Genomic DNA, 22173 nt, shown 5'->3' on the forward strand with positions numbered 1-22173 from the left:
ACTTGCTTTCTGCAGTCAGAGAGGCTGCATCCCCTTTACCTTTTTTTTTTGTTGCTTTAGCTCCTCTGGTCATCATTTACAAAAGCAATTATATTAAATATTGAAGGGGCAAAGGTAAAGCCAGTTTGGTTAAAGATTAAAGATGATTGAGTGAGAAATGCTTGAAAGCTGACCAGAGCACCTTATTACTGCCACCTACACCATGCAATCACCAGCCAGAAGTCCAATTTGATTTTTTAAAAATTGAGTTATGATGGTGGAGGCAAGAGTGATGAGTGAGGCAGCAGCTCTCCAAATAGAGCTGGAGGAAAGGAAAAAGAGGGACAGGGAAAGGGAGTGAGAGAGATAAGGCAGGGGCCCAATGGAAGCCTGAAAAGTGGATGTTAATGCCATCAGGATGGAGAGTGCACAGAAAGATGCCCCTCTGCATCGGAAAGATTGGGTGCAGACTGTGATATCATTTCTGTCTGCTGCAATGGTGGGAACATCCTCGTGGCCATCAACTTTGATTCATTACCTCTGAATGTGCTGGGGCCAGACTATCAGATATATTTAAGGATCTTTGAAAGATCAAGGAATTGGGGAACTGATGCAAAAGAGTTGAGACCAGCATAAATCAGCTGTGATCACATGGAATGACGGAGCAGGCTTGAGAGACCTGGTGGCCTAATCCACAATTTTCTTGTGTTTTTTTAGGGGTGGGGGGTAATTTTTCAGGTGACATCAACTGATTACCAATGATATAAAAAGGTAGAGATTTTGTATTAAAAATTAGTGCAAATATTTATAAAATATTTAGCAAAAATGCATAATTATTGTTTAGTTTCTATATAGAAAAATGTTTGAAATATAATTGGACAGGTACCTGCATAGGAAGGGTTTTGAAGGATATGGATCAAATGCAGGCAAATAGTATGAGCCCAGGATGCCAACTTGGTCAGCATGGACAAGTTGGGCTGAAGAGCCTGTTCTATGCTCTATAGCTCTGACTTTAAACTATATTATATAGTATTTAAAGTAACTGGTGAATATGACTTTTCAGATGGTCAGAAGCAACATGTTTAAGTGCTTTATTCAAATAGAAGTGTGTAAGAGCCTCCAAGTTTCAATTCTTACTAGATAGTATATATTTTTTCAGCTGAGAAAAGAATATGGGAGCAATGTGCTTCCTCACTTTCCTCCTAAAAAGATATTCTCACTAACCACTGCTGAAGTTGAACAACGTCGAGAACAATTAGAAAAGTATATTCAGAATGGTAAGAACATATTCCTTTTCATCTGTTATTTATATTTACTGTTTAAAAATATTTAGATTCTTATATTTATTGCGGTGAAGTAATTTATTAGTACTATTCAGAGGGAATGTAGCTTCTTATTGCAGTTTTTTTTTAAATTGTTAATTGAATTTAGCATGATCTTGTGTTGAGTTTTAAAATAAAATAAATTCAGTGGGGAAAATTAACTTTATTTACCTTTCTAGCTCTCCTTAGCAGCATTGAAGTTCTCTCCTTGTGTTCCACTTTTGGTCCTTCAACAGTATGTCCTTGGCAGCTCCTATATTAAATGCGCACATTGTGCATGTGCATATAATATAATGTGTGCCCTGTATTTATTGCAGCAAAATAATGAGACAAAGGGCTTGCATGTCCTGGAATCTGGATCTAAAAGCAAGCTGCCGGAACAACTCATCATGTCAGAGTATCTGAGGGAAAATGTATGGTCAACATTTCTGGTTCGAAACCAGTTAGGGTTTCAACCTGCAAAATTGACTGTCTATTTTAGACAATAGGTGCAAGTCTAGGCCATTCAGCCCTTTGAGCCAGCACCACCATTCACTGTGATTATGGATGCTCTTCCACAATCAGTACCCTGTTCTTGCCTTCTCCCCGGATCCCTTGACTCCACTATCTTTAAGAGCTCTATCTAACTTTCTTGAAAGCCTCTAGAAAATTGACCTCCACTGTCTTCTGTGGCAGAGCATTTCACAGATCCACAACTCTCTTGGGTGAAAAAGTTTTTCCTCAACTCTGTTCTAAATGGCCTATCCCTTATTCTTAAACTGTGGCCTCTGGTTCTGGACTCCCCCAACATCAGGAACATTTCCTACCTCTAGCGTGTCTAATTCTTTAATAATCTTGTCTGTTTCAATCAGATCCACTCTCATCCTTCTAAGATGCTGTCTAACCTGATCAGTTTCTCCAGCAGCCCTTATTATTTGTATCTTTGCTCTGATAAATTTCCAAATTGCCCATCTTCTCGGACTGTGGGCATCCTGTGAATATGATTGTCATATATAGGAGACAAAACCTAGTATGCATCCTTGTGGAATATTTTCATTCAGTATTTGCCACTGCATTAGGAACCACTAATGGAGCAAGGTTTTAAAAACTTTATCCATAATCAGTTATTTAATTCTTCTGCAATGTTCCTATTTTTCAACCAAGAACCGTAATTATAAGATAAATGTCAAAAAGATAAATAATAAATTTTTTTGTTTTCCCAGAAAATGCCATAAATAACCTACTTGAGCACTATTTTTTTTGTGAAATTGAACAAAGTCTGTGGTGGAACTAATGATGAAGTAACATTCTTTTCAGGCTTTTATTGTGCCTAACTAAAGTTGATTTTGGCTAGATAAACTTTCTGTTTGCAGTTTCAGCGTGCCTGGCATCCTTTTCTTTCCATTTACAATTTGCTTGCCAGAAATTGAAGTATTCATAAGAGATTTTTGTGTTTCACTTGCCAAACTTGTTCTTATCTTTTTGTCTTAGTGCGCCAAGATTCCTTGCTTGGCAGCAGTGAAACTTTCAACAGCTTTCTTCGAAAAGCACAGCAGGTACGTTTGTATTCATAGTAACCAAAAATATGTTAAAATGTTAGAAAATGAAATTACTTTCCCATTAATATTAAACCTATGGCCATAAACCTAACTGAAACCATCTTGTGTATAATTTTAATGCTTCCTAGTCCTTGAAAGGTAATTATAATTTTATTTTCTAGTGGCTACTTTGGTAGAGCTACTAAATCAATGCGCAGACACACACGCACACCAGGTTAGTCAACACAAGACTGATTTATTCAGACTTTACAAGCCTCTTTTATATACCACATGTCCCGGGCTCCACGGGGACAAGGTTGGACATCGTTATGAGTTTGCTGCCAATCCATGGGACCGGCAGGTTTAAATTAAGCCCTGTGTGTGTCCCGTGCCTTCCGGTAGGAGACTCAGCAGATCAACATGCCGTTCCTCAGCATGCAACACCGCTCGCGTATGGTTCATTAGATGAGTATTCAGCTGTCCATATTATGGTTTTGCACGCCCGCAGAACCGTGCCAGCGACGGTTCACGATACCGTGCTGTGCGCTCACTCGACCCGCGACATGGCCGCCACATCACCCCCTCCCCCAGAAACTAAATCACCAGCTGTGTGTGCCTCAGGTGGATGCCCTCCCCTTCTGAGCTCTGGGCACTGAATGGGTGAAGTGGGATCCACATGGACAGGCTTGAGTCTGTCCACACTAAACAGTTGTGAATGCCCCCCAATGTCCAAAGTATACACAACCCCATCCTTCTTAATCTCGCGGAAATGGCCCTCATATGGTCATTGTAACGGCGCTCCTGGGACCTGTCTGCTTACAAAAACAAAATCAGCATCCAGGAATGGTGGGAGCACATGTTGTTTAGGGATTCCATGCTGATTGCGACACCATGTCTAAGCTGCTGAAGGACGTCCAAGTTAGAGTTGGTTGCAAAATGAATGTCCCCTGGAACTGTAAGGACCATACCATACCATAAACCATCTCTGCAGACAAATCTTCATTTGGAGCCGTGCGCACTCCTAGTAGTAACCCATGGCAACTCATCAACCCGATTGGGACCGGTGAGTCAGGCCTTAAGTATGGATTTTAGTTGCTGGTGGAAACATTCCACAGGGCCGTTGGACTGTGGGTGGTACACTGATGTGGTGCAGGTGTGTGCCACAAAAGTGCTCAAAGGCAGTCCATAACATAGAGGTGAATTGTGCTCCGTGGTCTGAAGTTATGTGCATCGGGACACCAAATCTAGAGATCCAATTGATGATGAATGCTTTGGCACATATCTCAATGTCACTGGATGGCAAAGGGATGGCCTCTGGCCAGTGCATGAAACTGTCTACGACTGTTAGAATGTATCTCATGTTTTGAGATTACTGGCAATGGTCCAACCAGGTCCATTGTGTACTGCCGGGAAAGGCTGGAGGTGCCTTAGAGTGCCACTGAATTTTGGCAATCTGACTGGAGGTACATGTGCATGGTCATTGAGCAATGACTTTTTTCTGTCCATGCCATGTGTATTTATTTGACATGAGCTTGACGGATGTTCTGATGGACGGATGAGACAAGCTGTGTATCTGATCAAAAAGGTGTCACCTCCAAGATGGCGGAATCAATGGTCTAGGGTAGCCCAAAGACATGTGCTAAAGTAGGGTTGGGCTGCTCAATTGTGGTGCCATCTAGTGTATGTCCAGGTTAGTGGTGGTGGTACTGTACACCTGAACTCCGGGGTCCATGGCCTGTGCACTGGCTAATTCAGGAATATCAATATATATGTCAGTCTGGACAGCATATCCACAACGAGATTGTCTTTACCAAAATATGGTGCACGTCTGTCGTGTATTCTGAAATGTATGATAAGTGACGCTGTTGTCTTTCCACCATGGATCTGTTAATTTTGCTGAAAGCAAAAACTAGTGACTTGTGATCTGTAAGCACAGTGAAACGCCAACCCTCCAAAACATATCGGAAGTGCCGTGTAGCTAGATACAATGCCAACAGTTCCCGATCAAATACACTATATTTAATTTTGATGGCCTTGGATGTCAGCTAAAGAAAGCGAGGGGTTGGCAATGACTATTGACACACTGCTCAAAAACTGCACCCACGTCCGTACTCGAAGGGTCAGTGCTAAGTGTCAAGGTAGCATCAGGATTAGGATGGGTGAGCATTGCTGCATTGGCCAAAGCGTCTTTGGCGGTCGTAACACAACCTCTGCCTCTGATGTTCAGGAAACGTCCCTGTGCTTGGTGGTGAGGATCTGAAACAGTGGGCGAAGAATGTCACCAGCTGCTGGAATGAACCGTTGATAGTTTATCATGACCAAGAATTTCTGCAGTCCCTTAACTATGGTAGGTTTGGGAAAAGCACAGACTGCATCTACCTTACTGGATAAGGGAAAGACACTTGGCCGTGATCTTGTGTTCCAGGAAGTCGATGATGGACATGCCAAATTGACATTTGCTAGGGTTGATGGTGAGACCAAATTCCTCCAGCCATTGGAACAGGCAGTGTAAATGCTGGTGGTGATCCTGTTCAGATTGACTGGCTATGAGGATGACATCCAAGTAGATGGAAGTGAACTCTAAATCCCTGCCCAAAGCGTCCATAAGGCACTGGAAGGTTTGAGTGGCATTTTTCCACCCAAATGGCATCCTAAGAAATTCAAAAAGCCTGAAAGGGTGATAATCGCTGTTTTAGGAATGACATCCTTATGTACTAGAATCTGATGGTATCCCTTGACAAGATCAACTTTGGAGAAAACACAGCAATTGTGCAAATGGGCTGCAAAATCTTGTATGAGGGACAGGGTATCTGTCGGGTGTAGTTATATCATTGAGCCTACAGTAATCTCCTATGGGTCTCCATCCACTTGTTTTCTTGGGTACTATGTGCAACGGTGATGCCCAAGGACTGTTGGAGTGCCGAATGATACCCAATTCCTCCATTGCAGTAAACTCTGCCCTTGCCTGCCACAGTTTATCAGGTAGAAGACAACGAGCCCTGGTGTAAATTGGTGACCCTGAAGTATCATGGGCTGTTTTGGAGGTATTGAAATTAGGAGAGAGAATACCAGGAAATTCATTGAGCAGGGCAGCATAGCCATCTTTGTGTAGGGTATGCACCCCGAGTTGGGAAATTCTCCCTTTGCTGCATACCAGCGAGTATGTTTGAAAAGTGGCATGAACCAATTTCCTCCGCTTCACGTCAATAGCAAGTCATAGGACCTTAAAAAAATTTTTTAAAATCTGCACCCAAAATGGCCTGTGCAACGGAAGCCAATGTGGAATTCCAATGGAATGTCGCCCCTCCTATCCTAATCGTGACCTGTCATGTGGCAAAACTGGGAATGTGGTCCCATTTGCTGTTTGAAGAGCCAAGTGTTTGTGTTTTTTCAAAATAGGTTGGCGGGAGCAAACTGACCTCCGCACCCGTGTCTACAAGAAACTTGCGCTTACCAGCATTGTCTTGAAGATACAATAGGCCAGTACTTGCGCCAGCTATCAAGGCCACTACTGGAAGCTGACTTTTTCGTTTCCTGCCTTTTTTCTGTAATAGGTACATGGCGGGACACTTTTATGGACATTTTTCCCCAACGGCGATGGTTAAAAAAAAAACACCATTCTCGCCATCCATCAGTGCATTCCTCCTTTGACTGAACTGCGGACATGGGAGATGGATGTGCTGCAAAAACGGGCTGTATGTGAGCAGATTCTTGCGTTGGAGTACAATAGAGCCTGTCAGCCTCCCGCGCTACATCATGAGGACAGCAGAAATCCATGTTAGCGATTGGTATGGCGACACAACCCCGCAGTTTGGACAGGAATAGAGTTTCAAAAAGTAAGCAATGAGAATGACAATCCACTAATGCGAGGATCTCATTCATTAGATCAGATGGATTCCTGTCACCCAGGCCCTCCATATTTAACAGCCGCATGTCGCGTTAATGTCTAGTCAATTCCAGCGTGTCCAGGAGAAATTGGTAGAACCTGGTGTTCTGGTTCTCCACAGGGGATTGGCAACAAATTCACTTACTCAAGCTGCTGTAGCGGCGTCCAAAGCTCCTACTACGTGCCAGAATTTTGTGTCTTCTGCCATTATGCCACAAAGACGAAACTGGGTTTCAGCCTGATGAAGCCATACCCGAGGTTGATGGGTCCAGAAAGGAGGCAAGCGAGGTCCCACTGCATTCAGTGCCGCCGTGGCAGCTGCTGCTGCTGTAGTCGTGTCCATGATAACTGTAGATTGAAGCTTCGGTTGAATCTTGCAGTTGGGGTCACTAATTGTAGCAGCTACTTCGGAAGAGTTACTAAATCAACGCACGCACGCACACACACGGTTACTCAACACAAGACTGATATATTCGGACTTTACAAGCTTCTTTTATATACCACATGTCCCGGGCTCCACGGGACAAGGTGGGGCATCACTAGCTGCGGATCCATGGGATCAGCAGGTTTAAATTAAGCCCTGTGAATGTCCCGCGCCTTCTGGCAGGAGACTTCGCAGATCAACATGCTGTTCCTTGGCACACCGCACAGCTCGAGTGCGGTCCATTAGGTGAGTATTCAGCTGTCCGCAGAACTGCACTGACCCACTACACGGCCGCTACAATTTTCCAATTAGCATCAACTTTGAATTGAAATACACTAACTCTAGCTGGATTTTGTAACTGGCTCCATGGTATGATTTATGATCTAAGCTGTCGATCTACTTTCCTTTGAGGATAATATTTTCAGCTCTTATCTCCCTGTTTAAATAGTTTTCGAACAGGAACAATTAATTTTTACTTTGTCTTGGTGAGTATTCTCTACCTAGAGATTATTTATAGAAAAAAGATTGACCATTCATAATTTTAACTTTTCATGTTAACTGCAGGTAGTGTTCTATTCAACCCACATTATTCCATTGATTCATGGTGGTGTTATTTTGCAAATTCTTTCAAAGATGTGAGAAGTTTCTTTTGAACCACCAACTCCAGATATTTTCTTAAATTTACATTTTATTAGTTTGCATTTTGAAGCATTGTTCTGTATTTGCCATTAATGAAAAATAGCATAAATCACATACAAAAACAATTCCATTCTTTCCAATGTTAATCCACGTCAAAGAACAGGAGAAAAATGTATAATAGTGTGCTTTTACCCTTTATTAACAGTTGCAGCTCATCAGCTGTTGTCAAATTATATTTCAAGTTGTGGACTGAGGACTGGTAATGCATTGAGAGACAGATGAAGGTGGAGAGGGGGAGCAGGATGGTTAAAGTTGGGATACAGGCAGGAGAGTGATAGATTGAAGCAGGCAAAGGAAGGAGAGGGAGGCAGATGAAGCCAGGAGGCGAGGGTGAAGATAGGGACATTTGCTGAAGGAAGAAGCTGGATGGAACCATAGGAGAGATGGTGGTCAGGTGTAACAGTGAATGATGGGTGTGTGAGTGACCAGGTGGAGAAGGAGGAGGTAATTGGACTAGCAGTATTGGAAAGAAGGTGAGACAACTAAGGTGGTTGAGAAGGAGAGAGAAAGGACTGAGGGTGAGTAGTTGCTTGAAACTGTTTGGAAAAATAAAATTTATTGTCTGAGTACATACATGCCATCACAAACAACCCTGAAATTATTTTTACTGTGGGCCAGGCAGAATTTCTACTCCTTGGTAGTGAAAACTGCATTTACAAAAGAGAGAAATGTGTAAGCAATCTGTAGAAAATACAGAAAAAAATATTTAATAATAAATAATGTGCAAAGAAAAAGTCTTTAAATGAGTCTCAGACTGAGCCTGTTGTTTAGGAGTCTGCTGGTAGAGGCGTAGCAACTGTTCCTGACCCTGGTCAAATGGGTCTTGTAGCATCTACAGTTTACCTCTTTCCTGATGGCAGCAGTGAGAACAGAGCATGTCCTGGGTAGTGTGGATCCATGATGATTATTGCTTTTCTATAACAGCAGCATTTCATGAATATTTTTTTCAATGGTTGGGAGAGATTTACCTATGATGTAGTGATGATCGAGCCTGCAGCTGACGTGGACTTTTACCCCCTCCATAAATCTTCGTCCGCAAAGCCAAGCCAAAGTGATCTGTGACCACTACCTTTTGCAGGGCTTCTCAATCAGAGGTATTGGTGCTCCCACATCAGGCAGTGATGCAGCTGGTCAGCATACTTTCCACTACACATCTGTAGAGGTTTGCCATGGTTTCCAATGTCGTACTGAATTTTTGCAAGCTCCTGAGGAAGTAGAAACACTGACATGCTTTCTTCAGTATGAGATTAGTATGTCGGGTCCTCTGTGATAGTGACTCCAGAAATTTTAATTTGCTTTCCCTCTCCATTTCTGTTCTCCCAATGATCACTGGATTGTACACCTCTGTTTTTCCTTTCCTAAAATCTCCAAATAGAGACATTGAAATCTTGGTTGAATGGTGTACTAACAACAACCCCTCACTCAATCTCCATCCTGTATGCTGACTCATTGCCTCTATTTATGTAGTCCACTACTGTGGTATTATCAGCAATTTTAAAATGTTGTACACATGCAGTCATAGGTGTAAAGCAAGTAGAGCAGGGGGCTAAGCAGGCAGCCCTTCGGAGCTCCTGTTTTGATGGAGGTTACAGAGGAGATGTTCTTGCTAATCTGTACTGATTAGTGTCTGGAGGTGAAGAAATCTATTGTCATTGTAGACAAAATATGAGGTGTCGCTCGTCAAACTTGCATTTGTCCTTGCCCTGGCAATGGAGGAGGTTGAGGACTGTGTGGGAATGAGAAAGGGAATTAAAATGGTGAGCAACTGAGGGCTCCAAATGAGTACAGGTGCTTAGCAAAGTGCTCACCTAATTTCTGCTTCATCTCATAAGAATGGAGGAAGCCACACCAAGAATGCCAAATCCAGTATGTGATGTTGAAGGAGGTGTACGTGAAACTGTTTCTCACCTGGAAGGACTGTTTAGGTGCCTGGAGGTGAGGAGGGGGTAGAGGGGTAGGTTTGGAGATCCAACACTTGCAGCAGAAAGTGGGAAATGGGTGGGAAAGAGAGAGCAAACAAGCAAATATGGAGAGAATGATTCATGCAAGAAGCTGAAAGTGGCTGCTTATGAGGAAAAATATAGTGCATCTTGTGTTTTTTTACGGTTTCAACGTTTTGGTTCTTCTAGGAAACTCAACAAATTCCAACACAAGAAGTTAACCTGGATGTCTTCCTGTCCAATGGGCAGAAAGTGAAAGTCAATATTTTCAGCTCCGATCAGACAGACGATGTGTTAGAGGTATGAATAAATCTACAGTTTGTACAAGATTCAGTTATTTCAAATTGAAGGGGATTGTTATACGTCCCCAAAATACTTGTTCTGAAAATAACTTAAGATTCAAGATTGTTCTTCTGCTACAGTTAGTGTTGCAATGATATAGATTACAATATCTTGTAAATGCATTGAATGTAAGTATTATGAATTACACTAAATATGTATTACTGATAGCAATAAATATTTTTTTTATATATCATAAGAGAAAATAAAAATGGGTCTAGTCTATTCTGCTGCTCCTTCATTGAGCAAGATCTTATATCACAATAATCATTCAGTAAGACCATGGCTGATCTTTTGCCTTGTTATCACATCATTGTACTTGATTCCCTTTAATATCAACAAAAATGTCAATCCCATGGGATAGCCATCCTGGGGGAGAATTTGAAAGATCTATCCCTCCCTAAGTAAGCTTCCCACCTCAGTCCTGAGTGACCTTCCAGTATTTTGAGATTGTGATTCCTGGTTAGACACATCCCACAAGGAGAAACATCAATTCTGCATCTATCTGTAAGAATTTTGTATATTTCAATAAGATCATCATCTCATTTTTCAAAAATGTTAAATCTCTCCAACTCCATCAAATGCAGTAATCAATCTGGTGAATGTTTGCTGCAATTCCTCTGTTGAAAATGTATCCATCCTTAGACAAATAGACCAGACATCAAATTCGAATGCCGTTTCCTAATTTGAGCAAGGCATCTCATATCTACGTCCTATTGCAGAAAACATTATTATGACATTGCTTTCCAAATTGCTTTGAGTCTACATATAGCCTTTGATTAATGCACAAGGATACTTTGGGCACTCTGCACACTAGCAATATTTGGTCTGTCACGCCTTCTGTTGTCTTTCCACTGAAGACAATTACAGGTACTCCCCAACATACGTCTATATAACGTCAATATACGTCGACCGGTCATATCTTGGAATGGACGTATGTTGGAATTGCCCTGTAGGGACTACTATCCACAAAAGCCACTTGGAGGCTGGGTGAGGCTCTTTATTTGTGACTGTTGGGGTGTTATTGTAACAGCCAAAATGTGTGTACTTGTTAGTTGGAGTTCCGGGGTCCAAGGACTGGGTGCGGCCATCTTGATTTCTGTGTGCGGCCATCTTGATTTCTGTGTGCGGCCATCTTGATTTCTGTGTGCGGCCATCTTGATTTCTGTGTGCGGCCATCTTGATTTCTGTGTGCGGCCATCTTGATTTCTGTGTGCGGCCATCTTGATTTCTGTGTGCGGCCATCTTGATTTCTGTGTGCGGCCATCTTGATTTCTGTGTGCGGCCATCTTGATTTCTGTGGGCATGCACAAATTTTTGGTTGGCACATGCGTGAGAGTTAAGCACCCTAATGATATTGAATTCACGCCTTTAACTTGCACGTTCCAACTGAACTCCAACACGCAAACCCACCGCGCATGTGCACCAGAATCAAGATGAACGTGCCCAGCTATGGACCACGGGTCACTGACTTACAAGGTAAGTACGTACATTTTAGCTCTTACGTGACCTGTATACCAGTTACAGTTTGTCAAATAACACATAAACCACGTAAATGTTATATTTATTTTAAAAAAAATAGTAATTTTGGTTGTAAATCCAGATGGTCATAAGTCGGGGACTACCTGTAGCTCCATTTTCTACATTATTCCATTTGTTGTTTTACTTTCCCATTCACTTCTCCGTCTTCCTTTATAGACCACATCAACACTTGGCTTTCTTCTTTGGCTTGGCTTCGCGGACGAAGATTTATGGAGGGGTTAAAAGTCCACGTCAGCTGCAGGCTCGTTTGTGGCTGACAAGTCCGATGCGGGACAGGCAAACACGGTTGCAGCGGCTGCAGGGGAAAATTGGTTGGTTGGGGTTGGGTGTTGGGTTTTTCCTCCTTTGCCTTTTGTCAGTGAGGTGGGCTCTGCGGTCTTCTTCAAAGGAGGTTGCTGCCCGCCAAACTGTGAGGCGCCAAGATGCACGGTTTGAGGCGTTATCAGCCCACTGGCGGTGGTCAATGTGGCAGGCACCAAGAGATTTCTTTAGGCAGTCCTTGTACCTTTTCTTTGGTGCACCTCTGTCACGGTGGCCAGTGGAGAGCTCGCCATATAACACGATCTTGGGAAGGCGATGGTCCTCCATTCTGGAGACGTGACCCATCCAGCGCAACTGGATCTTCAGCAGCGTGGACTCGATGCTGTCGACCTCTGCCATCTCGAGTACTTCGACGTTAGGGAATGAAAGCGCTCCAATGGATGTTGAGGATGGAGCAGAGACGACGCTGGTGGAAGCGTTCTAGGAGCCGTAGGTGGTGCCGGTAGAGGACCCATGATTTGGAGCCGAACAGGAGTGTGGGTATGACAACGGCTCTGTATACGGTTATCTTTGTGAGGTTTTTCAGTTGGTTGTTTTTCCAGACTCTTTTGTGTAGTCTTCCAAAGGCGCTATTTGCCTTGGCGAGTCTGTTGTCTATCTCATTGTCGATCCTTGCATCTGATGAAATGGTGCAGCCGAGATAGGTAAACTGGTTGACCGTTTTGAGTTTTGTGTGCCCGATGTACGAAAACAAAGGCGAGAAATCAGACTGCTCAAACTACAGGGGAATCACGTTGCTCTCCATTGCAGGCAAAATCTTCGCTGGGATTCTACTAAATAGAATAATACCTAGTGTCGCCGAGAATATTCTCCCAGAATCACAGTGCGGCTTTCGCGCAAACAGAGGAACTACTGACATGGTCTTTGCCCTCAGACAGCTCTATGAAAAGTGCAGAGAACAAAACAAAGGACTCTACATCACCTTTGTTGACCTCACCAAAGCCTTCGACACCGTGAGCAGGAAAGGGCTTTGGCAAATACTAGAGCGCATCGGATGTCCCCCAAAGTTCCTCAACATGATTATCCAACTGCACGAAAACCAACAAGGTCGGGTCAGATACAGCAATGAGCTCTCTGAACCCTTCTCCATTAACAATGGCGTGAAGCAAGGCTGTGTTCTCGCACCAACCCTCTTTTCAATCTTCTTCAGCATGATGCTGAACCAAGCCATGAAAGACCCCAACAATGAAGACGCTGTTTACATCCGGTACCACACGGATGGCAGTCTCTTCAATCTGAGGCGCCTGCAAGCTCACACCAAGACACAAGAGAAACTTGTCCGTGAACTACTCTTTGCAGACGATGCCGCTTTAGTTGCCCATTCAGAGCCAGCTCTTCAGCGCTTGACGTCCTGCTTTGCGGAAACTGCCAAAATGTTTGGCCTGGAAGTCAGCCTGAAGAAAACTGAGGTCCTCCATCAGCCAGCTCCCCACCATGACTACCAGCCCCCCCACATCTCCATCGGGCACACAAAACACTTGGCTTTATGTCATATGCAAACATACATATATTACTTATAATGGCCTCATTTAGGCTGTAAACATTTGGGGCATCCATTAGACATAATTCCCAAACTGAAAATGACTTGGTTATTGTCACTTTTTTCAATCTATTAACCATTTCTCATTCCATGCCATTTATTGCCCTCAACTTATCATTAATTATTTTGTTTAATAATTTGCTTTGGTACTTTGTTCAAATACGTTAGAAACTTAAGATTTGATTTTGTTAATTTTTTAGATTTCCTTCTGTATGCTTGGAGGATAATATGGGCACATTAAAAAAAAAATTAGGCTGTTATTCTGTGTAATAAGTTTTTTTTTGCACCATTTAAGTGAATGTTTCAAGTCTTCCAGATTCCATACTGTTATTAATACAAATCTAGTTGTTCCTAACAAGAAGCTTTGAGACCAATTATATTTTGATTTTTCCATTCCAAGATCTTATTTTGGTCCATTTTTCATCACCACTGCTCTGCCCATTATTGAGATGAAAAAAAAACAACAACCAATCACTGATTTTGTGTATTTATTCACAGGTATTTAGAATATTTCTAGTGTCCTGATTTAACATAAAGTAACCTGACATTTTTTTATTATTAAAGGCAGTTACAGCAAAACTCGATCTCCCTGATGATCTAGTTGGATACTTCAGTCTTTTCCTTATTCGAGAAGGAAGTGATGGTGGTTGCTCTTGTAAGTTTATTGATTAAATTCCAAAGTTGGGTTTCCTTTTGCCTTTGTGCGACATGGTGTTACTAAAAGTAGTAAACATGTGTCTTGGGTAAACTTATACCTCTCATTTTGTCCGTTTTAGATTGGACACAGTGTTTGAGCTACCGAAAGAAAATAGACACAAACACACACACCAAGAGCAGTTCAGTTTATATAAGTCTTTATTACTAAATCTAAAGCTGAATTCACACTTCAATATGCAAGCCCTTCCCAATTATACTTATCAACGCCTGGACTGGTCCCAACTGCTGAAGCGAGGCAACGACTGCACACTTGTAGTAGGTTGTCGGGGCGCCGGTTAGCAGCTTCTCCACCCCTCGACCAGGACGTTAGCTGGACTCTTGAAGTTCTTCTTGCTGAGAGATGTTGCCACCTCTTGGAGAGTCTCAAACTTCAGCAGTGAGACCATGGCTTATATTCCCAAAAGTTGTTTACTTCAGATCTTATCTCTTTGAACAAATGATTTATCTTCAATGTCTCCTTACAGTCTGCGACCAACAAAAGACAACTGCATCTCTGGGCCTCATGGTGGAAGTTGGATAATGTCTGCTGATTCATATGCATCCCTGGGCCCCATAGTGTAAATTAGATAATGTCTTCTGATTCAATTGCATCCTGGGCCCCATGATGAAATTTAGATCTGTCTAATAATTCATATGCATCCTGGGCCTCATGGTGTAAATTAGATTATGTCTGCTGATTCTTTAAAAAAAACAAGCAGGTTCTCAGCCTTGCAGAAGCAAAGACTGCAAAAGTAAAAAAAAACAACAAGCAGGTTCTCAGCCTTGCAGAAGTAAAGGCTGCAAAAGTAAGAAACACGGTTTAAATCTTCCATTACAACAAAGAAAATAAATTGTTGGCAGAATAGGCACCCCATACATCAAAAGAGCCATTAAAACTTTCTTTCTTGAAATAGATCAAAACTGGGAGCATTGGTTTTATTGTAAGTACTGTTATTAAACAAATAAATATGCTTTTTCATTAATTACTGCACTGGTGTTCACATCTCTTCAGATTCAAATTTTAGTTTCAATTCAAAGTGATGGCATGTAGCCTTTCTTTGCTAACTGTAAAGGTTCTGAATGAAACAGTGAACTCTATTTGTGTGTTAAATGTTATTCTACTTGGCTTTAAGGTAAGAAGTGTGAATAGCTTGTTCCATAGTATATCATGGATTTGGAAAGCAAATAGAAAAAACTCAGCAAATATGAGCCTTTCAGAAATGTTTAAAAGAAAAAGACAATTTCACAACAGGCATAGCATTACCGTGATTCCAAATGGCTGCTTTTAAAGTATTTATAATTGTTATGAATAGAGTTACTGTAGTGAGTATAATTTGTGGAGACATGGGTAGTGCCAGCAACCCAGGTTTGAATCCAGTGCTGTCTGTAAGGAGTTTGTATGTTCTCCCTTTGTCTGTGTTGGTTTCCTCCAGTGTTCAAGTTTCCTCCCACCCTTAAAACATATGGGGGTTGTAAGTTAATTGGGGCATTTGGGTGTCACAGGCTAGAAGGGCCAGCTACTGTGCTATATGTCGGGGGAGAAAAAAAGTTATAAATTATGACAGCTATAAAAAGACCATGCTCCTTTAAGTAGACTTGTTTAGTAGGCTGCTTTTGATTGTATAGCTTCCTTACTGACGAAGCATTGTACTAAAAGGCATCTTAAATTCTACATCTGTTTATTTCATTCTTTCATCTTTCTATTTCCGTCATCTTAGCATCTACCCTTTGAATCATTTCAGTTGTTAATCTAACATGGACTGACAAGAGATAAGCTAAGTAGTGACTTGAAATAAGATGGAAGGATCAAATATATAACAGGAAAGAAAAGATTAACTCTGAAGATAATCCTTTAAAATAATTTTGGTATTGTGATGAGTTTATTGTCATATATATTAGTATAATGTAACATTGAATGAAAAATCATAAATACAAAAGATGGATCTTAATATTTTGTTATCTTTGGAAAACAAAAAAGGCATTACAATAGCATAAACAGTCCTTTTATAATGTTGCAGCATTTAACAATTAACTTCATTTTTATGAATTGTTTTCTTACTCAGTTGTGCGAAAACTGCAGGAATTTGAACTGCCCTATATTTCAGTTACAAGCTTGAAGAATGCAGAATACAAAATTGTTCTGCGAAAGAGGTAGACCATCTTTGTTTCAAGTTTTCAGAGGATAATTTGGTTTATTTGCATTTTCTCTGCATTTTAAACTATAATTTGCTACCTTTTGTAGAAGGCATTTTGAACTAAAATCAAAGTATTGTAAATACATGGATCATGCTCTATGAAGAGCAAAATGTTATTCATCAGACTGGGACAATTAGAAATCAAACACATTTTATGAGCCTTTCAGAGAAGAGGAGATTTAGAAAACAAAGGAAATGTCTGTGATCGGACAGATGAGAAACGAGATGGTACAAATGGTTATGGTACTGACTGAAAGAGGGCGGCAAAAGCATGTCAATTGCAGCTGTGTTTTTTTCAGGGTGATACAAATAGGGGATAAATATAGAAGAGAAAAGAGTGCTTGAATTATGAGATTAAAAAAAAAACTGCAGTCTGAAATAAACGCTAATTTTGGACCTTTTCATCTGGTTCTTAGCATTTGGTTCTGATTGAATTTGGAATGTAATCAATGTTATCTCATTTTTTTTAAATTCAACCAGGAAGGTAATGATGGGTTTTGTATGATTGTATAATTTAATGTCATCTGTAAATCCCAGTATGAAGTGATTCAGTGTTGAATGGAAGAAAAAAAGCTGCTTTCCAGGAGCTAGAATAGGATATACTTTCAAGATTGTTAATCATACTTCATGAGCTTTAGGCTTAAATTGATTTCTTGACTTTTTTTTGGTAATACACAAACAAAAATATACAACTGAAAATCTAGTTGTAGCATTTTTTTTGTTTGAGAATTAATTGGTGGATCAGCTATTGAATATTAAATACCAAGCACTGCTACCAGGATATTGTTTTAAGTGCTTTCTATATAGGTTGAGACAAGACTAATATGAAATGCATGTAAATAACTTCTACTAATAAAACCTTTGTTTATAGCTACTGGGATTCTGCCTACGATAAAGATGTTATGGAAAGTAGGATTGGATTGAATCTATTATATGCCCAGGTAAGATTGGTCTCAGTTACCAATATTTGCAGCCCTAGTGTATATAATCAGATACAACTTTTACATATATATCCTACTCTGTTGTTCATAATTTTGTTTTAAAAACCATTTATTACCCTAAATGTGTATTTGTTAACCATTTACTTTCTCAGATATCATTTTACTTGATGCTTAATATTTTAATTGTTTTTGTACACCATACTACTTAATGCCCATATCTCCTCAAAATAACCAATATAAAAAAGAATAATAGTTATATAATAAAAGAATAGAAAAAGAAAGAATTTTTAGGATTGCACATAAGAATACCGCCTCACACTTATTTAAAAAAAAATCATTAACATAATTCAGAGGAGATTTTTGCAGGTCCTGAGGCATAGGAAGGAAAATTTTACAAATTTTAAACCTAATATTTGGGTATACGGGCACCAAATTTGCAAAAATATTGAATATTTATTCCTCAAACTATATGTATTTTTTCCAAGGGAATACAACTTTGAATTTCTGCATTCCATCTTGCCATTCCCAAACCTAAATCTTTAAATGTTTTATAAAATCCAGCCAGAAATCCATAGTCTCCTGGAGACCTTCTTATTCTGTAATGAATACAGAATTGTAATCAACTCTGCCTGAGTCCAAGTAGCATTCCGTTCCGTTCACTCTCCTCAACTTAATCTAGGCAAAATTATCTGTGACAAGTATCTATCTATTTTATTTTAAAGATTCAGAGCTATATAGTTTAGAATAAAAATTCTGAAATGATTTCTTGAGGTTTATAACTAACAACATTAGTATCCTTTTTCATTGCATTAATTGTTCTCGAGACCTATTCCACTTTTGTCAAGCAAGTACTTTGTTTGATCTCTTACCTAATTCGTAATATCTTTGTTCTTATAATGGGTTTCTCTATTCTATAAATTTGTAATGTATTATATTGAAGTTTTTGTATTAATTACTTACTGAATTAACTTCAGTAAGTTGTTTTTGAAGATCCTTTCCAAAACTGTCATGTCTCTTTCTAATTGATCAATCTCTCTCAGATATTCAGTTTGAATTTTAGAAGTAAAGCTTATAATTGGACCTTTTAAATATGCCTTAAAAGCATTCAATATAATAAACTTATCATTTACCGAGTTCAAGTTTATATCACAAAATGTCCAAATTTGCATTCTGACAAACTCACAAAAATCTTTTATTTTCAATAATAAAGGTTAATTTGTCTTGTAACCAAATAAAATAAAACAATTAAAAATGTTTTTATTTAAAAAAAAACAATCGAGTAGCAAGAGTGCCTCTGAGCACCCTGGGAGATACCATTGCATCCTAATCCAGATATTTTTTACTTGAGAGCTATATTTGTCTTCATTGTGGGAATGGCCTTGTTAACTTAAAAGATGTGATGAAGTAGCTTAGTCAAGTAATGCTTAATGTTTTAGTGATTCAAGACTCGAAGGAAACATAGTAAATATCTTTAGCCTTTCTTGCTGAAAAGTAAAATATTTGCTTAATATATAAGCTGCATATTACAGTTGAAAACTTAAATTTGCACTCTCTTAGAGACATGGGTAATGCAGTTGATACTGCATTCTGCCACTGAAGGTCCTGCTGTACATTTGGAGGTGCTTTTTTTCATTTCACCCAAGCTCCAAATGATCTCTAAATTTGTAATAATATCCTGGGGTAATTTTTTTTCAATTAATGTGTCATTCAGACTGACAGTCTTTCATCCGCAATCACTTCTATTGAAAGTGCATCTTTTACTCAAGATTTGAGATTTCTTAAGATATTTATTTTTCTCCCATCATTTTTCTTTCTTTTATTGAGATCTAGACAAAAATAATTGGGCCCCTTTTTTGTTGTTGATTAATTAGATTCAGATCTCGACAGCTCCTTCCTTCTCCTTTCCCTTTTCCTTCTCTTTTTTCTTGTCCTTTTTTCTTTCTTCCCCTTTCATTTATTTAGGGTTTTGTTGGGGTGGGGGGGAGGAGGAGGGCTATATTTGGAACATGTATCAATGATTAATCACATTTAATTATTTATCTGTGATGGTAATTTTGGTATTTGTTGATAAAAATCAAAATAAAATATTCAAAAAAAATTCAAGATTTCTTTGTCAAGTAATAGTACAGAGCAAGTAGTATGACATTTCAGGCAAACAAAGAGTTGCCATATGTGTTATTTGGCACCCTTTACAGTAAGAGAGAAAGAAAAACAAAGTCCCTTCAGAGTATTGAGTGTCCGTAGATTTGCCTCCAGTGTTTCTGCAGCCACACAGTCCTGTTTGATCCATCAGCAACTCAAGTTCTAGATCCAAACCTCTGACATGATGAAGCCTTCAACCCTTCAAGGACCTTGGGGAGTCCTTCATGCCCTCCACACTCTCTCGAATCCTGGTACTGATACCTGTCATAGGCCAGTCTCCAGCAACCTAGATCCCTTGCAGCTCCCCCAACCACTAATCACCCATAGCCTGTGTGGGTCCCTCAACCGCTGAGCCCCTTGCTGGTCACTGTCTTGTAAGGTTGTCTCTTCTGCTTCTCTTTATGTTTGAGACCTTGTCATTTTTGGCTACATTGCTGCCAAAATTGCATGTTAAACGCATTTTATTGGTTGAGATGACCTTTTAAATATTTTGGATGTTAATAGGTATATTAAATTAATTTTCTTTCTTGGGAATCTGAAGTACTTTTAAATTGCACCACATAATACATTTTTGTAGCATGTCCTCCAAGCCAGGTAGCACCTATAGGAGCAGAGAGATGGTGAACATTTTGGATGTAGATGCAGCATCAGGTGCTGCTTGATTCACTGTTTCTCCAGCAGTTTGTTTTTTGCTTCAGACTCCGGCATCTGCAGTTTCTTGACAGTTGAAATATTTCAGATTCCATTTCACGTTTTAAAGATGGGCAATTTTGTTTCGTCCCCAATAAAAGTCCTTGCTTTGTACACTTGTGCATGTGTTGCAATATTCTCTCACTGTTTATGAACACAGTGGATGTCACCTGAGCCACACTTTTTGCTTTGATTGTTTGAGTTAAAATACTGTCAATATGTTTTTACAAATATATACAATTTAGAATTCCTTATGTTATAGACAGTAGCTGATATCGAACATGGTTGGATCCTTGTCAACAAGGAGCAGCACCGACAGTTAAAATCACTTCAAGAGAAAGGTTCGAAAAAAGAGGTAAGTTGTATCCATTTCATATATCAAAGAATGAAAAATAGAAAGCCTATCGCTGAGTGAAATTTACTTTGACAAATTAGCAAATTGGTTTCAATGATTTATATTTTTTTACACTTGTGGCTTTGTTTGAATGTTCAACCACAAGATGAGCAAAAATAATGTAGAATTAGAGATTAACTTTTTGATAATTGATAGGCAAATAAGAGATTGGGACATAGTCACGTAATTGAATGGATGCTTTTAAGATAGTCGTTATATTCTGGTTCTTGATCATATGATGGATGACAGGTGAAGAAATGGCTTTGCACTATAGATGGAGTTTCAGTGACCTATGAGGATGGAATAATAAAATGTATTTTACAAGTGACCTTGGATGGGTTTACCTTATATTTAGGACCAGTCACCATAAGAATATCCACGTACTCTCAAATCTATTTTAATTTTGAATCGCTCTTACGCAGGTAGTCCTTGTCTCCTCAGAGTAGCATTAAATAGCCTTCATTCTACAATAGATCCCAGATTTTCTGCTATTAAACATGACATAATCAAGCTGGAATTCAAATTGAATATTTTTTTGCTTTTCATTTCTGTTGAGCAATGAAATCCAGGTGCTTAAGTTGCTTTCTTATGACCTTGATGCCCTCCAAGATCCCAATTCAGATCCAACCTTCCTGATCAGTAAACATTTCTCAGTTCTTGAATCTTTCTAATCTTTTGTTGCTGTTTCTCTGGTGCCATGCTTGTTTTGTAATACAAAGTCTGAATATGTGTTTGTAGTTTAAAAAGGAAATTTTCATTTTAGACTTGCTTTTAAGTGGTCCAGCTATGAAGATGTAAATTGTGTTTTTGTGCAGTTTATTGGTCTGGCACAAACGTTGAAGTATTATGGATACATCAAGTTTGATCCTTGCATCACTGATTTTCCAGAGAAAGGTTGCCATGTAATAGTCAGTGCTGGCAACAATGAGCTGAACTTTCATGTTAAGTTGCCGAATGAACAAATCAAAGAAGGCAGTTTCAAGGTCACACGCATGAGATGTTGGCGTGTTACTTCCTCGGTGAGTATGGTAGAAAGGTTTCAAAACACTTCATTGATTCATTGTCAAGAATTCTGCACATTGCATGTTTCTAAAACTAAAATGCGGCTATTCCCTTAAATACTAAAATGTTATTGGTTTGAAATTTGATTTCACATATTTAGGTTATTCTAAAGAAATGTGATTGACAATTTTTGTAATGTGAAAAGTAACAAAATTTAAATAACTCATCATGTATATTATCAATTTTTACTCAGTTTCAGATATGGCCTTACTAATATTTTATAAAGTAGTAACATGATGACCTGGCTGTTGTTTTCTGTGCCACAGTTGATTAAGGCAAAGAACCCATCAACTACTGTCACCACCTGTGCTGCCACTTTTAGAGATCTGTAAACATGCAACCCAAGTGCCTGTGTTCATCAGCATTCTTAGGTCCCTGTCCTGTTAGCCAGTCACCTATCCAAGATGGTATATTGCACTTATTCTAGTGTGCTTTTGGAGTAATATTTTGTATGCCACTTAAATATTGCCTGAAAATCCAAAGACACCAAAACTACTGATTTCTCTCTATCCATTTCTTTTCATTACATTTGTGTGGAACTTTC

General features: G+C 39.6%; 1 protein-coding gene across 4 annotated transcripts in view; it reads left to right on the forward strand.

Moving 5' to 3' along the window:
• Nucleotides 1-22173, forward strand: part of snx17 (sorting nexin 17) — an 84290-nt gene that overhangs the window by 37397 nt on the left and 24720 nt on the right. For all 4 annotated transcript variants that reach the window (XM_069887199.1, XM_069887200.1, XM_069887201.1 and 1 more), the window contains exons 3-10: nt 1139-1256; nt 2772-2836; nt 9957-10067; nt 14074-14164; nt 16269-16356; nt 17272-17341; nt 20436-20528; nt 21383-21586. In XM_069887199.1, the coding sequence (XP_069743300.1) occupies nt 1139-1256; nt 2772-2836; nt 9957-10067; nt 14074-14164; nt 16269-16356; nt 17272-17341; nt 20436-20528; nt 21383-21586 (840 nt within the window). The remainder of the gene's footprint in view (nt 1-1138; nt 1257-2771; nt 2837-9956; nt 10068-14073; nt 14165-16268; nt 16357-17271; nt 17342-20435; nt 20529-21382; nt 21587-22173) is intronic.

The sequence above is a fragment of the Narcine bancroftii genome, chromosome 6 (genome assembly GCF_036971445.1).
Source record: "Narcine bancroftii isolate sNarBan1 chromosome 6, sNarBan1.hap1, whole genome shotgun sequence".
NCBI classification, from domain to species: domain Eukaryota; kingdom Metazoa; phylum Chordata; class Chondrichthyes; order Torpediniformes; family Narcinidae; genus Narcine; species Narcine bancroftii.